This window comes from Urocampus carinirostris, chromosome 3, assembly GCF_059441175.1.
Source record: "Urocampus carinirostris isolate Australia breed hairy pipefish chromosome 3, RoL_Ucar_1.0, whole genome shotgun sequence".
In the NCBI taxonomy this organism is placed as follows: Eukaryota; Metazoa; Chordata; class Actinopteri; order Syngnathiformes; family Syngnathidae; genus Urocampus; species Urocampus carinirostris.
Genome location: NC_142351.1, coordinates 11,729,562 through 11,743,243, shown reverse-complemented (window position 1 = coordinate 11,743,243; position 13,682 = coordinate 11,729,562). Strand labels below are relative to the sequence as shown.

The 13,682-nt window shown below is 38.7% G+C and overlaps 1 protein-coding gene across 1 annotated transcript in view; it reads left to right on the top strand.

The window, feature by feature from the left end:
- hspg2 (heparan sulfate proteoglycan 2) overlaps window positions 1-13,682 on the top strand; it is a 171,282-nt gene that overhangs the window by 106,503 nt on the left and 51,097 nt on the right. Inside the window, exons 41-50 of the mRNA XM_088329717.1 lie at window positions 268-354; window positions 579-637; window positions 1,004-1,168; window positions 3,233-3,343; window positions 4,381-4,481; window positions 4,632-4,812; window positions 6,522-6,581; window positions 9,597-9,719; window positions 9,797-9,949; window positions 13,374-13,534. Coding sequence (XP_088185843.1) covers window positions 268-354; window positions 579-637; window positions 1,004-1,168; window positions 3,233-3,343; window positions 4,381-4,481; window positions 4,632-4,812; window positions 6,522-6,581; window positions 9,597-9,719; window positions 9,797-9,949; window positions 13,374-13,534 — 1,201 coding nt within the window. The remainder of the gene's footprint in view (window positions 1-267; window positions 355-578; window positions 638-1,003; window positions 1,169-3,232; window positions 3,344-4,380; window positions 4,482-4,631; window positions 4,813-6,521; window positions 6,582-9,596; window positions 9,720-9,796; window positions 9,950-13,373; window positions 13,535-13,682) is intronic.

The window sequence follows — 13,682 nt, the reverse complement described above, 5'->3', positions numbered from 1 at the left end:
CCCGCCTAAGAATAGAAATTCTGGATCCGGTCCTGATCTTAACCTACAAATAACTGCATGGCTTTTTTAGAAAATCACTGCTTTACAGTCTAACTGACTGGTGAACAAAATCCATTTACAAAATTGAAGTCAAAGCCTGAAGCCCTGTTTTTTTCATTATAAATATTGTTTATAAGTAGTATAAATAGGGATAATTCTTTACTAATAGCTGCATTCCGGTTATATTACATTATCAGTTTTTACAGTCTGTTTACTTGTTGGTGACAGGTTCTCTCCCACTTGTGAAAGCCTGGGAAATGGAGGCTACCAGTGTACCGCCTGTCAGCCTGGCTACACGGGCCAGTACTGTGAGCGGTAGGTGATCCTCAACATTATCCATATGGTTATTTCAAACAATGGACTTTATAAATTGTCAGTCATCCTGTTGGTGCTAATCTGGGAAAATTGACCTTAAGCAACTGGACTCATTTCAAAATGTAAGACTAAAATGGTCCATTGTCCTTGATCGCAGACTTAAATACTAGACTCAGATTTTCTTGTTAAATGATTTTCACATTGCCTGGCTTTCACTCCAACAGATGTGCTCCTGGTTATGTTGGGAACCCACAGCAGAGACAGAAGTGTCAACCATATGATGGTAAGGTGACCCAATAGTCCCAAACAACAAATAATTCTACTCAGTGGGCATTATAGAACAATAAGTTCACTGAATGGTAAAAATATTACTTACTTATAGCTGTCTAAAGCAATTTATTTTCTTCCTTCCTTAAATAATTGTGCTATCTATGGAAATAATGCAAATCATTATTTTTATCGTAACAATTCAAAAGACACAAATACCCTATATAAACACTGTATCTGTTCATGCTCGCATGTGTTTATCTTTTGGGTGGATTTGAATAATCTTTTGTGACTTATGTCACAACAAACATAAAATCGTTGATTTAGACTCGTCATAACTGCAGAAATCTGTTCTCGAGATTATTTTTTTATTTTTTCGCAGCTGCAGGATCACTGGTGGTGAGGGTGTATCCAGAGAGGGTCTTGACAACCCAAGGCGGCTCAGTCACACTGCGGTGCCAGGTGTCCGTGTCCAGTCCTCACTACTTCTACTGGTCAAGAGAAGACGGTCGTCCCATCTCAAACAGTGCGGACCGACGTAGACAAGGTACAAAACGTCTTGGTATCAAGAGATCTCAGGTTCGATTCCCGGCTTCTCCGTCTTATATGTCGAAGTGTCCTTGGGCAAGACACTAAATCCTCATGCCCCCAATAAGCAAGTTGGCGCCTTTCATGGCTGCACGGCCGCTTTTTTGTTTATAGTTTATTCAACCAATAATCTTCACATAAAAATCATCGGAAATTGTCTCGTTGTCTCGGCTCAAGTAAGAATTTAAAAATTTAACAACATTCAACATTCAGAATATCAAACGAAAAACTGAAATTACAATTTACAATTATTAAAGATTCGGACAGCACTTGGGTAAAAACTGTTTGTAAACCTTTTAGTACCCCTGAATGACTTCAAGCGTCTACCGCTCCGTAATAGATGAAAACGATCATTACCAGGATGACTCTCATCCTTAAGAATATTTGAGGTACGTTTCAAAACTTTATCATTATATATAGATTCCAGGGATGGCAAACCGGTGCCCACAATCTTTTCCGCTGTGCGGATTACAGAATTGAACTTCGACAGATCTTTCTTTGTGATTCGACCAAACCAAACAATAAAAGAATTTGCTAAAACACTTTCAATAATCGCACGATAAAAATTAACTAGGATTTCCTGATAAACATCGTAGGAGTTCAACTTCCTTAGGAAGAAAGTTCTTTGGAATTTTCTCCGAGTTCAGTGCCCAGCCTAGATCCTCTGAAATAAAAGTCCCGAGAAGTTTGAAATGTTCCACCTGCTTGACTCTTTTACCATTGATAAGTAAAAATTCCTTCTGGTTTTTGTTTTTCGTCCGAAAGTCAATAATCATTTCTTTGGTTTTGTCCAAATTCAATATCAAATCATTTCCATTGCACCATTCCACGATGTTATCCACCTGCCGTCCGTATACGCTCTCATCATTGTTCATAATGTAGCCAGAAACAGTAGTGTCGTCAGCAAATTTAGAATAGAATAGAATAGAATATACCTTTATTGTCATTGTTACAAATGGGCTAACATATTGTGACAACGAAATTGGGCATGACACTCCAGTTTTACACATTCATAGTGAGGTATGAGTAAGAAGATAAAGGAACAGAGAAGATAATGTTATAAGACAAGGGGGATAAGGCTATAGTTATAATTTACATGGTATTTACACAAGAAATGTCGGCATGTGGGATGTTACATACAGGGTTGTCGTGATAACGTTGGTATCGTAACGGTTGTGCAATATTGCATTTGGTGCAAAGTCATCATAGTGCAAAAATAGTCAGCATACTAGATTGTTATCATCAATGAATTTGCAATCATACGTAAATATGGAATAAAGACAAGGTGATAAAACACATCCTTGTGGGGTACCGGTGTTTAGAACGAGATCATTCGAGGTATGATTACCAATTTTCACAACTTGATGACGTTCGAGCAAAAAAACCAAAATCCAATTACAAATCGAAACGTAATCACGTAATTTCACATATAATTTAGAAGGTATGATGGTATTAAACGCAGATGAGTAGTCTATAAATAAAATCCTGACATACGAGTTCTTTTTATCCAAGTGTTCCAAAATCCTATGTAAACAAATGTTCAGCGCATCTTCAACACTTCTGTTCGCACGATACGCGAACTGATAATCATCTAGACCAATCGGTAGTAATGACTTAATATAGTGTAAGATGAAGCCTTCAAATACTTTCATGGGTACTGGCGTCAGTGCTATGGGTCGAAGATCATTCAGGCATGTGACGGTGTTTGACTTGGGAACTGGAACGATGGTAGCTGTTTTGTATAATGCTGGAACTCTGGCAAGGCGGAGTGACCAATTGTAGATGAGGCTATTGGTGTGTGAGTGTGTGTGAATGGGTAAATGTGAAGCACATTGTAAAGCGCTTTGGGAAGTCTTCATTGACTTGAAAAGCGCTTTATAAATGCAGACCATTTACCATTTAACACGTACTTCAGTCCTGTATATTGCTGAAACTCCGTCTCTATCGTATTGAAATTTTTACAAAAAATGTCTGGGGGTACCTGTCCGTTGAGAATTATTTTTATTTTTGTTACTTTTTTCAGGGGCAGAATTGTATTTCTCCAATGTCCAGCCGAGTGATGCCGGTGTTTACATCTGTACCTGTCGGGACCAGCACAGCACTAACAGGAGCCGAGCTGAAATTGTTGTCACAAGTGTGTATGAGTTGCGCTATCTTGAGATACTTCAATACAACATGCACTAAACATACATCACCAAACACATTGAGGAGCACAGATAAGTTCTATTTTAGAATGTTTTTTCTCTAAAAAATATTTACAGTGGTGGAAATGACCTACAGGTTCTGTTTTTTTTAAATTGCACAATGTTTTTTACTATTGCTATTGGGAGCACAGTTTGTTAAATAAGCAATGAGGGAAACTTAGAATATTTGTAGCATAGACCAGTGGTTCTCAACTGGTTGGACTTCAGGACCCAGCATCTCACCCTAATTACAAGCCACAACCCAAATCAAGAAAACAACTTCCCCTTCTGGCATTTATTTAATGAAAGGTTTGTGCAGTTTAACCCAGAGATGGTGGAATAGATTTTTTTTTAAAATGGCCAGAAAAACCAGAACGACTAAGTAATATTCCTTTTAATGCCCGATTAGCTACATTTAAAAATGAAATGCAGTAGATTTGTCTTCAGTACAATGTCCATATCTCATATTTTGTCTGCTGTCTGTGTTTGGCCATGCTCAACAAGTGTAAACAAACTATCTGTCTTTTTTCCGTAGTGTGAAATGACAGGTGTCTACTTCGCAGGGAATTATTGCCATCTACTGTTAAGGAGTTGAAACGACCCTCAGTTATTTCTCTTCTACTCTTGGCATTATGTTGCTAATGCTAAGGCCTGTGACCCACTGAAAACAGGTCCTTGACCCATGTTTTTGACCCAACCTCCTAGTTGAGAAACACTGACATAAACCCCAATTGAAATTTATAGTTGATGATCCATTGTAAATTGTAAAATTGCATTTAACATCTGTGCTTATTAAACGTGTTTTGACATTAAATTTACACCTTTTAATAAATTCTAATGTGTGCAAAAGCACCTTTTTCACCCCTCAGAGCACTTGCAACACAACATGTCTGAGCAAGACATTTTAGAGATCCTCTTTAAAATAAGTCTATGTACTTTTCATTGTTGGTTCCTATATCCCCCTCTGAGTATATTTTTCCTTTTTCAGGCGCCCCAACCAAAGCTATTGAGGTGACAGTTGAGGAACCCAAAGCTCAAACAGTGAGGGTGGGCTCGACTGTGAACTTCATCTGTACAGCAAAGAGCAAGGTAATAATGATCGCGGTTAAAGAAATAGAAATTGTGTTTCTTGACTCTTCAGGTTAAAAGTCACTTTTTATTGACTTAATATCTTAAATCCAGTGACAATGGCTAGTATTATCACTACAAGCGCCTTCAGATTTTTCTGTTACCTTCCAGTCGCCAGCCTACACCCTGGTTTGGACCCGTCTTGGCAACGGGAAGCTTCCAAACCGAGCCATGGACTTTAACGGCATCCTGACCATTCAGAACGTCAAGCCAGAGGACGCCGGCGTGTACGTCTGCACAGGTTCCAACATGTTCGCTATGGACGAGGGCAATGCCATCCTCTATGTGCCAGGTTTGTGATCCTTGGCATCCTTAGCATCCTCCAGTGTCCAATCAGCTCTGGCTCCGCCCACTTCTATCCCCCGCTGTCCTGCTTTCGCTTAAAATGGCGCATGCTTCTCTGCTTTTTGGTGTACACTTGGCTGGCTTCTAGCTAACATTGTTTTAAACTCGCTGCCCTAACTTCTAATACTTGATCGGTCCTGCTCCTTCAACTGCATATTTCTTACTCTTGCTTGGTTAATGTGGTTTGGCTATAAGACTTTCTGGTCCATCTGCAGGGATACAGCTTGTGGGGTTTTCAAATTCAATCCTTGGACTATACATTTGCTCTATGGTAGGATCAATGATAATCCAGTTTCATCAAATCATATGCTCTCGCCAAGCACTCTTATACCACTTCAAAAGATTTCTGCTTTTACGTGGGATGAATAAATCGGTGGTGGTTTATTTGCTTTCTGACAGCAAGTTGCTGAATTCTTTGGCTTGAGGTTATCCTAGCAGGGTGTTGAATCTTTTACCTTTGGGCTCCTTGGTGTCCTGCCTACCAGAGCTGTATATGTAATGGTAAGGAGGAATTTGGATGCCGGAAAAATGTTAAGCGACTCAAAGAGGACTTCTGAAAGATGCCCAGTATCCCTTCAAGAATTAGCTGTGACCTCAAAGGATCCAGGTCATGAATGCTCGTGACACACGGTGCTGTCCGCCAAACTTTTGGCAAACGTTGTGCTTGATTTATTTTAAAGATGTTTCTGTACCTGCTCAGTAATTTCACATATGACACAAAAAGCAGAAGAACTAATAAAATGACAAAAGTATTATGCTATAATCTTCAAGGTTGTTGATGCATCTTTGACTGAAATGTTGCAGTGACACGTTACCGTGTGGCAAATGTAACTGGATTTTGCAAATCATGTGCCTGATTTTAGGCCTCAGACTTTTATTAGTATTGCTTGTCCATGCCTCCTGATGCTATGCAAATTTACCGAAAGTTTTTTCTATATGCATGTTTCACTGTTGTAACGTGCACATGCTGAGTTGTCTGTGATTGAGTTTGAAATATTTATCATGAATGTGAAAAAAACCAATATGAATTAAAGAGATGGCAAGGGAATATTTTCACTCCTGTATTTTTTCTCCTAACGTAAATTGAAAACTGACCACAAGCTGTATGTTTTTTTTAATGTAATGGTGATGTAACACTATATTTCTTAAAACGTGTCTGACTGTACTTTTTCTACTAACTAACCAGCATGTACCAAAGCTACCTACCTGCATCTTCATCCCATTGCTTTGCTCTTTGAGTGTATTATTAGGTATCTTGATGCAAAGTGTTTTTCTTTAATTTTGTACTGGTTTAACTGTGACTATTATAGTTTGCAGAATTCCATTTTATAACAATAATGATTGATCACGTTGGTGTGTCTTAGGCTGATATGCATATTTTTTTAAGTATTTAGACATTTACAGTATTTATCCGTATGGCAGGATCGGTCCTCCATACAATACACCCGTTTAATATTTGCAGCATACAAGTCTGTCCTAATTTTTGCCTGAATTCAAATCGTCCCTTCAATACAATTTATCATGGCAATTTGACGCTTATGTTTGGCCTCAAATTGGGAAAGGTCTCAAGGAGAGACAGGAGGTGAGCGAGCCTGAGAACTGACCTATTAGTTTACCTGTCCTCCCCCCTCCCCTGACTCCCTCCCCCATGTCTAGAGGCCTCACAGACACAGATGTTTTACACAGCCTATGAAATGTTTGAAGGACACAGAAAGCGTAAGTCAGCATGGGCATGAATTTCGCTCTCCTCAGAAGAACTGGCATTTTTCTCCAATCTCTTCACATCAGCATGACCCCATCTTCTCCAGGATGTAGTTTTGGCTGGGAAGGGCCCATGTACAATCAACTACACACTGTATTGTTGTAGATTGTACATGAGCATTACCGGCTCTGCTCTTTTGGGGAATAGGATTCTACCATACGGGGCTTCTGACATATTCAGCTTTACGGACACCTCCATATGAATGTTGAGTTTGCTTTAATGTATTGAATAAGGCTTCAACTGTATGCCTTTTTGAACATTTGATAAAATGCAAATAGAGCTGCAACCCAATGAGCACAGAGTGTAGGAAATGTAAGCAAAGCTAAGATTAATGTTAGACTGCATTGGAGCCTTGGAACAAACAGTGCATTCCTACGGCCCTAATTTAAATAAATCTTAACCTAAAATACTTGTCAAATATTGCTTTCTACTGTTAATGACAGTTATTTGTCGTAAAACACAAAAACAACATTCATAAAACAATAAAACCAACAACAAATAACAAAAATATTTATTCATGTTAATGCATGAGTACCGTTTTTCACTTATATTTTCTAAATCCAAATATATTCATGTTTGTTCCAAGGGTATACATAAAAATGTAACAGCTGTTAGACAAAATTTGACTCGCAAAGTCTCGACATTCAGGATTGGAGGTATCTTCTTTTCTCATCTATTTTTCTTACCTTTATCCTGTCAAAACATTCTGAGCTGGAAACCTGGTCTCATTTTGGCTTCAAACACCATACTGTGCTTGATACATCCCATTACCTCTTTGTGTACTCACAAAATACTACGTGTTCATAGTTAAAAATTTCAGGGTTGCAGATTGAAAGCATAGACTACTTCTCACTTTCGAATTTTGGATTCAAGCCTTTTTTACAAGAGGAACTAAGGGTATTGTCTCCACAGATAAAGTGTTGGCAGAAAACATTTGAACGTGTAAAGGGAACAAGAGAGGACTGTACAAGAAACACTTAAAATGTCAAATTTCATATCTATTCTCGAAGCCCTACCGCCAGCCCTCTTTTAGTATTAAATCTCCTGGGTTATAAAAAGCAGGTTCACCCTAAAGGGTTTGGAAATTTAAAATAAACCCGCAACATTACTGGCTGTTAGTGTCAATGATGTAAACGGCGCATGGTCATCCTATGCAATATAGGCATCCAATACTTAAAACAGAACCCTTGATCACAATGAGTCTCAAAGGGCTGCACAGGCCACAATTGCAGACTACAGACTATTAACTTATTGTTTGTAATTTCCATTAAAAGGAATGTAATACTTTAATGAAAATGAAAACAATAGGCATTTTAAATAAAATTCAAAGTCCAAGTCATTATCAAACATTATGATAGTTGTATCTTAAATTTTAATGCATTTACTCAGAAAAATATTTTATAATAACCACTAAATTTCTCAATTTTTTTATCCAGCAACAGACTTAACCAGATGAGAAATTCCAACCTTTTCTGAAAGCTCCTGAGCCCTTTCTCTTTATTAATCTCTAATGTTACAAAAAAACATATCTGCCATAAAGGGTGTGGAATTCAAAGAATAGCAACATGATAGGCCACTACTAACAATGATGAAAACAGTACAAAATATTCAAAACAGCAATGAGGTAAAATAGTCGAACTAGCAGAATACAATTGTCAAGTCAAGTCAAGTCATCTTTATTTGTATAGCCCTTAATCACAAAGAGTCTCAAAGGGCTGGACAGACCACATATTATTGCAAACCACAGACTATTATTACACCATCCCCTGATCTAAAACCGACATGAGGGCAAATAATACACGGATATTGTCAACATAAAATATAGGTTATTCACATGCTATAGAATAGAAGTGTGTTTTAAGCTTAGATTTAAACATTTCCATTGACGTTGCAGATCGAATCTCAGGGGGAAGAGCAATTTGTATAGCTTTTACAAAAATGAAATCAATAAAATAATAAATCTAATGACCTTTTTTGTCATTATAATTATTTTTTAGTGATATGTTCTTGTCCTATAAGCAGATATTTTTGATAATTGAAATAGAAAATTACAATATATATATATATATATATATATATATATATATATATATATATATATATATATATATATAATGTTTTATGTGTTTACTGTGTCAATTTTGCTCATTCTAAAAGGGTATTTCTTATTTACAATATGCTTTATATTATTTTCTTAAAATAAAAAAATAAGATAAAATGGTCTGAAAATGCAGATGGCAGATAATTTTGCTTGTTTTGAGGCTAACCTATTTTTGTAAAAAAAAAATTTACCAAAAATATGCCAATGTGACAATATTGTTTTTGTGTTGAAAGTACTTGAGGTCAAAATTGAGTACTCTCTTAAATCCATAAAATAAATGTTAAGTTGCAATCTTTTCCTTAAATATGTTTAAAATGCTCTGCTATTTTTATTGTAAGAATTTTGGTAGAAAGATTTGTTTGCTTTTATTTCTCATCATCCTGGTAATTTGCGCTATAGACTTTGTTTTTCAATTGACGTTTATTCAAAAAAATCTTGCCTTCCAGTCTTTCACCTTGCTGTCATGACAACATGATTTTCAGATCTAGAGCTTACGTTGACGTTGAAATGTTATAGATAAATAGGTATAGCTTACATGTTTTCCTTCTATGAATCTGATCTAATGTCTCCTGACTGGCGATTCCTGTTAGGTCAGAAAATTCCCTTTTCAGCAATCCCAGAGCTTTTCAGCTGGCCTGGATAAAACTGCTCCATTCCTGCTGAAAGGCACCTTTCTTTTGCCTTGGCGGCAAACTGGAATGCTGCCTGCCAAACTCCTAGAGGCAGCAATATGCTCAGGGGCCACGCCAATGGCTGAATGCCATTTTCCTTCATAAACTTTGCAGGGAAAAGTCTACCAAAAGTGCCGACAGGGCGCTGTATAACCAATTCCGTCATTTGGCCTTCTCACTGTTTCTGTCTTCTGTAGCTGCAGAGGGAGGCCAGCCCGTGGCTTCCATTAGCCCTTCCACGCTGACCGTCCCGCAGGGCCAGAAGGCTGAATTTCATTGCTCAGTGACTGGCAACCCAAAACCTGCCATTGAATGGATCGGTAGGCATGCTTTAGAGCTCAATTAGATTTTTTTTCCTCCGGTGATGAACTGACAGGATGGATTTGTGATTTTCCAGGGGGTCCCGGGAACAGAATGAGTCCCCGGGCAGTAATAAGGGGCAATCTGTTGACCTTTGCTGCAGTGGAGCAGGCAGATGAGGGGGAGTATGCCTGCAAAGCTCTGAACACTCACGGGGAGCACACGGCACGAGTTTCGCTCTTTGTCAAAAGTAGGTGCTTAACCTCCCTATATGAGGCATTTTGTGCTTTCACTGTTAATCAAGAACCCCCCTGGGGTTGTCCGGAACCAGACTGCGGAAACACTGATTAGTATACCCGGGCAAAATTTGGTACACAGGAAGACAGGTAGCGAGGCAACAATTGTGGTCGAAGATCCATGCGAGCAGTTGGTGTTCCAGTAAGTCCAGACAGCAAGGGAAACGGTCCAGTAGTTTGTCAGGAAGTACTCAGTACTCTAGAAGGATTGAGTCCACTGGAATAACATGAAAACCAATGAACTAGCACAAAATCAAGGAGACAAAGTGTTTTAATAGAGACGAGGGAGAGTTGTGGCTTGAGGGAAATCAAGACAAGTGACTGCAACTGTGAAGAGGAAAATTGAACCGGGAAATGAGTGACCAGACAAGGTCAAGTCAAGTCATGTTTAGGGGGGCTTGCCAGACCACAGATTACTGCAAACCACAAAGAAACTAAAGGATTTAGCGGACGCAATATTTGCACTGGCATACTTTCTGAGCTCTCCAATCTTCTTTCAGGAGTAGTTGTGTCGTTTCCTTGATATAAAGGCTCTATTGACTCACTCATGAATGAGTTTAATGCTACCCTGGCTAGTGTCCTGGATTCAATAGCGCCCCTACGGCTTAAATCACGACCTAAAAGACGCACTCCTTGGTTTACTGATAAAACTAGATTGCTTAAACAAGACTGCAGGAAATCTGAAAGAAAATGGTGCGCTACCAAGCTTAAGCTTTCCGTCTAACCTGGTGTGACAAAGGTAAGGTCAAAAGAGTGAGGAGAGAATAATACATAGAGAGGGAACGTACAGAGAACCTGAGCGCAGGATTTTGACACTGTAGTCCTCCCATAGCAAATGTTTTGGCCCAAAAAAAGTATTGTTTCTCCTGTTTAACTTAGCACATGTCTTGATATCTATATGTGTCCTTTAAAACTAAAAATCCTAACTAAGCTATGTCACGTTTTGGCTTTTTTTTGGAGACTAGATTGTATTTTCTGCACGATATGATGCATCGACTTGTAAGGTGCACATCTCCTAAAAATGGTCTTTTGTGAAATATGGGTGCACGGAATCAAAACTACTGTAAGGGCTAGGATTACATGAAAAATAAATAAATACATTTAAATCAAGGTAATTTCTTTTATAGAATATAAATTAACATTATGACATATGGTTTCACCACTAAAATTATTTTTTGCAACAAACACTAAACATGTTAACCACAAGAAGGCACTCTAAGACCACTCTATATCTTTCTCAAAGGCATAACAGGTACTGTATGCAGTATCAAAAATTAAATAAACTACCTGAGTTGAACAAAAAAAAAAAAATTCCACTGTGAAAGCCAGTAAGGAGAGTCCCTGTGACCGTGCATACTTCCTTTAAAGACAACAACACTTTGTTTTTTAATTTTTGTAATACTTTATATATTTCTGTTACAACTAGCATTGTCTATATTGTCGTAAGTACGCGGGAAACAAGCCACTCACGGGATCAGAGCCTGTTCCGAAAGCGGAAGTGGATCTTCCGGAGCGGGAGATCGTGGTGTCGAAGACGGAAAAAACAGGTCGATAGCCGGGACAGGAGAGCAAAACATGGTCAGGATCAAAAACGAGTCGTAATTCGGGACGGGAGAGCAAAACGTGGTCGGGGTCAAAAAACAGGATGTAGCCAGAGACAAACGGGGAAATCAGGAACAGACGGGTGGGAAACGGGTGCAAAAAGCGCGCCCAACGGGAGTCAGTCGACGTGCTGGCCTTGTAGAAACAGAGGTTCGCTGACAGACTGACAACAGGCGAGTAACAGGACTGAGCTTAAAAAGGACGGGGAACCAGTCAGGTAGCCCGCAGCGGCTGGCGCCAAACGAGTGGGTACAGGTGAAACTAATCAGTCATCTTGACACTAATGCCTCTTTATATCACATCTATGTTGCTAGTGACTTAGTGGTTAGGATTCGGGGCTTAAACCCTCACTATCCGGGTTTGATCCCTGTTGCCACCACTGTTGTGCAGTTGTGGTCAGCACTATTTTGCCACTGATCAAAAATTGCACTAAAATTGTGATTTACCAGCATGCAATTACAATCAGTGTTCGCTCTAAGCTGCGCACGTGCGCAATTGCGCACTGCTCGTACATTCTCTGCGCACAAGAAAATCTAGCCGGCGCACAAAAATGAGGGCTCAAAATTACTAATTAAGAAGCGACTTAAGTCAAAGTTACAGTGCCTGAAGGTAAAAATTCAAGGGATCTCCTGACGTTGTGTCCTAAATGCGGTATTTTGAAGTCGAGTCAGAGTAGAATGAAGTTGAGTAAAGTTAGTAGAGTTGGTCGAGAACCGGCTTCTTCGGCTCGACTCACTAAAAGGAACCGGCTCTTTCGGGTCCTAAACGGCTCTTCAGGTTGTTTTTGCTTCTTTAATCCCAACATGACCAAATATTATGTAAAACTATGCACAAAATGACTTAAAAGAAGGGGGCAATAGAACAAAAAAGAAAAAAATGCCAAAATGAAGAAGTAATGAAAAGCTGAGAAAAAAGGAAAGAAAAGGAAGAGAAAAAAAGAAGGAAAAATTTAGAAAAAAGCCAGAAAAAAAGAAAGAAATGTAGGAAAAAAGTAAACCAAGAACAAAAAGAAAAAAGTAACAGCTCGGAAAAAATAAACACAACGAGATTTTTTTAAAGGAATTTTAAAAAAAAGTAGGAAAAAACACGGAAAAAATAAGAAAAAGTTTGTGTTGCGTTCAAATAATTTCCAATTATATCAAGTGAATCTTGTTGCCAACATTGTACTTCCACTAAAAAATGTGATTAAGTACAGTTCTGTATCGTGCAACCGACTAAATAAGCCCCCAAAAATGTTAATATTATGCGACAAAATATATCAGGAAATAAAAAGAAATGGATACCTTGTGAAAAAATTGTAAGAACAAACGACGTTTGTAGGCCGTACAACCTTTGCAATAGTACATGACTCAATTCATTCAAAAGAGAAAAATAATTTTGCATTGCCGGAAACTCAGCAAAATGTAACTTGATGTCAAGTTTTGGACATGTTTGATAATTAATTATCTTGCCACACTTGGGATTATGGTGGCTCACTGTTGTTTCAAGCGTTGCTCACCGTCTTTGTGTGAACGCTCAGACCCGTGGAAAATTAGAGGGAACATTGTTTACAATGTTATCCGTATTTAGCGCACTGGATTTTAAGGTGCAAGTTATGTTTTCGAGCCAATTTGCTGTTTTTAGGTGCTCCTTATAGTCCGATATGTCATCAGTGACTACAACACAGCACAAAAGGGTAAATAGTGGTGATTGTGAAACTCGGTTGTAGTGGTTTGTATTGAGAAAGGAAACATACAGAGTCTGGCATTACGAATAATTGCTCTGTCATTTTTAAAGGGTCAAACCCCAATGGACCCGGCACACAGCCCCAAGTCCAAGTCAGCCCCCAAAATATTGACGCTCAGGAGGGAGACACCTTGAGGTTGTATTGCCGTGCTTCAGGATCCCCCAACCCAAATCTCACCTGGCTCAAAAACGGAGGACAAATCCCATCCCAGGTAGGACCATGGCAGTAACAAGAGATGATGTTAACAAGTGTTCAAAAAACATGTTCACTTCTTGCATACATGATTCTGGTGGTGGTCCTACTCGGATGTTTTCTGTATTTTGACCATTTACTTCTATTTTTTTCCTTCCTTGTGTTTT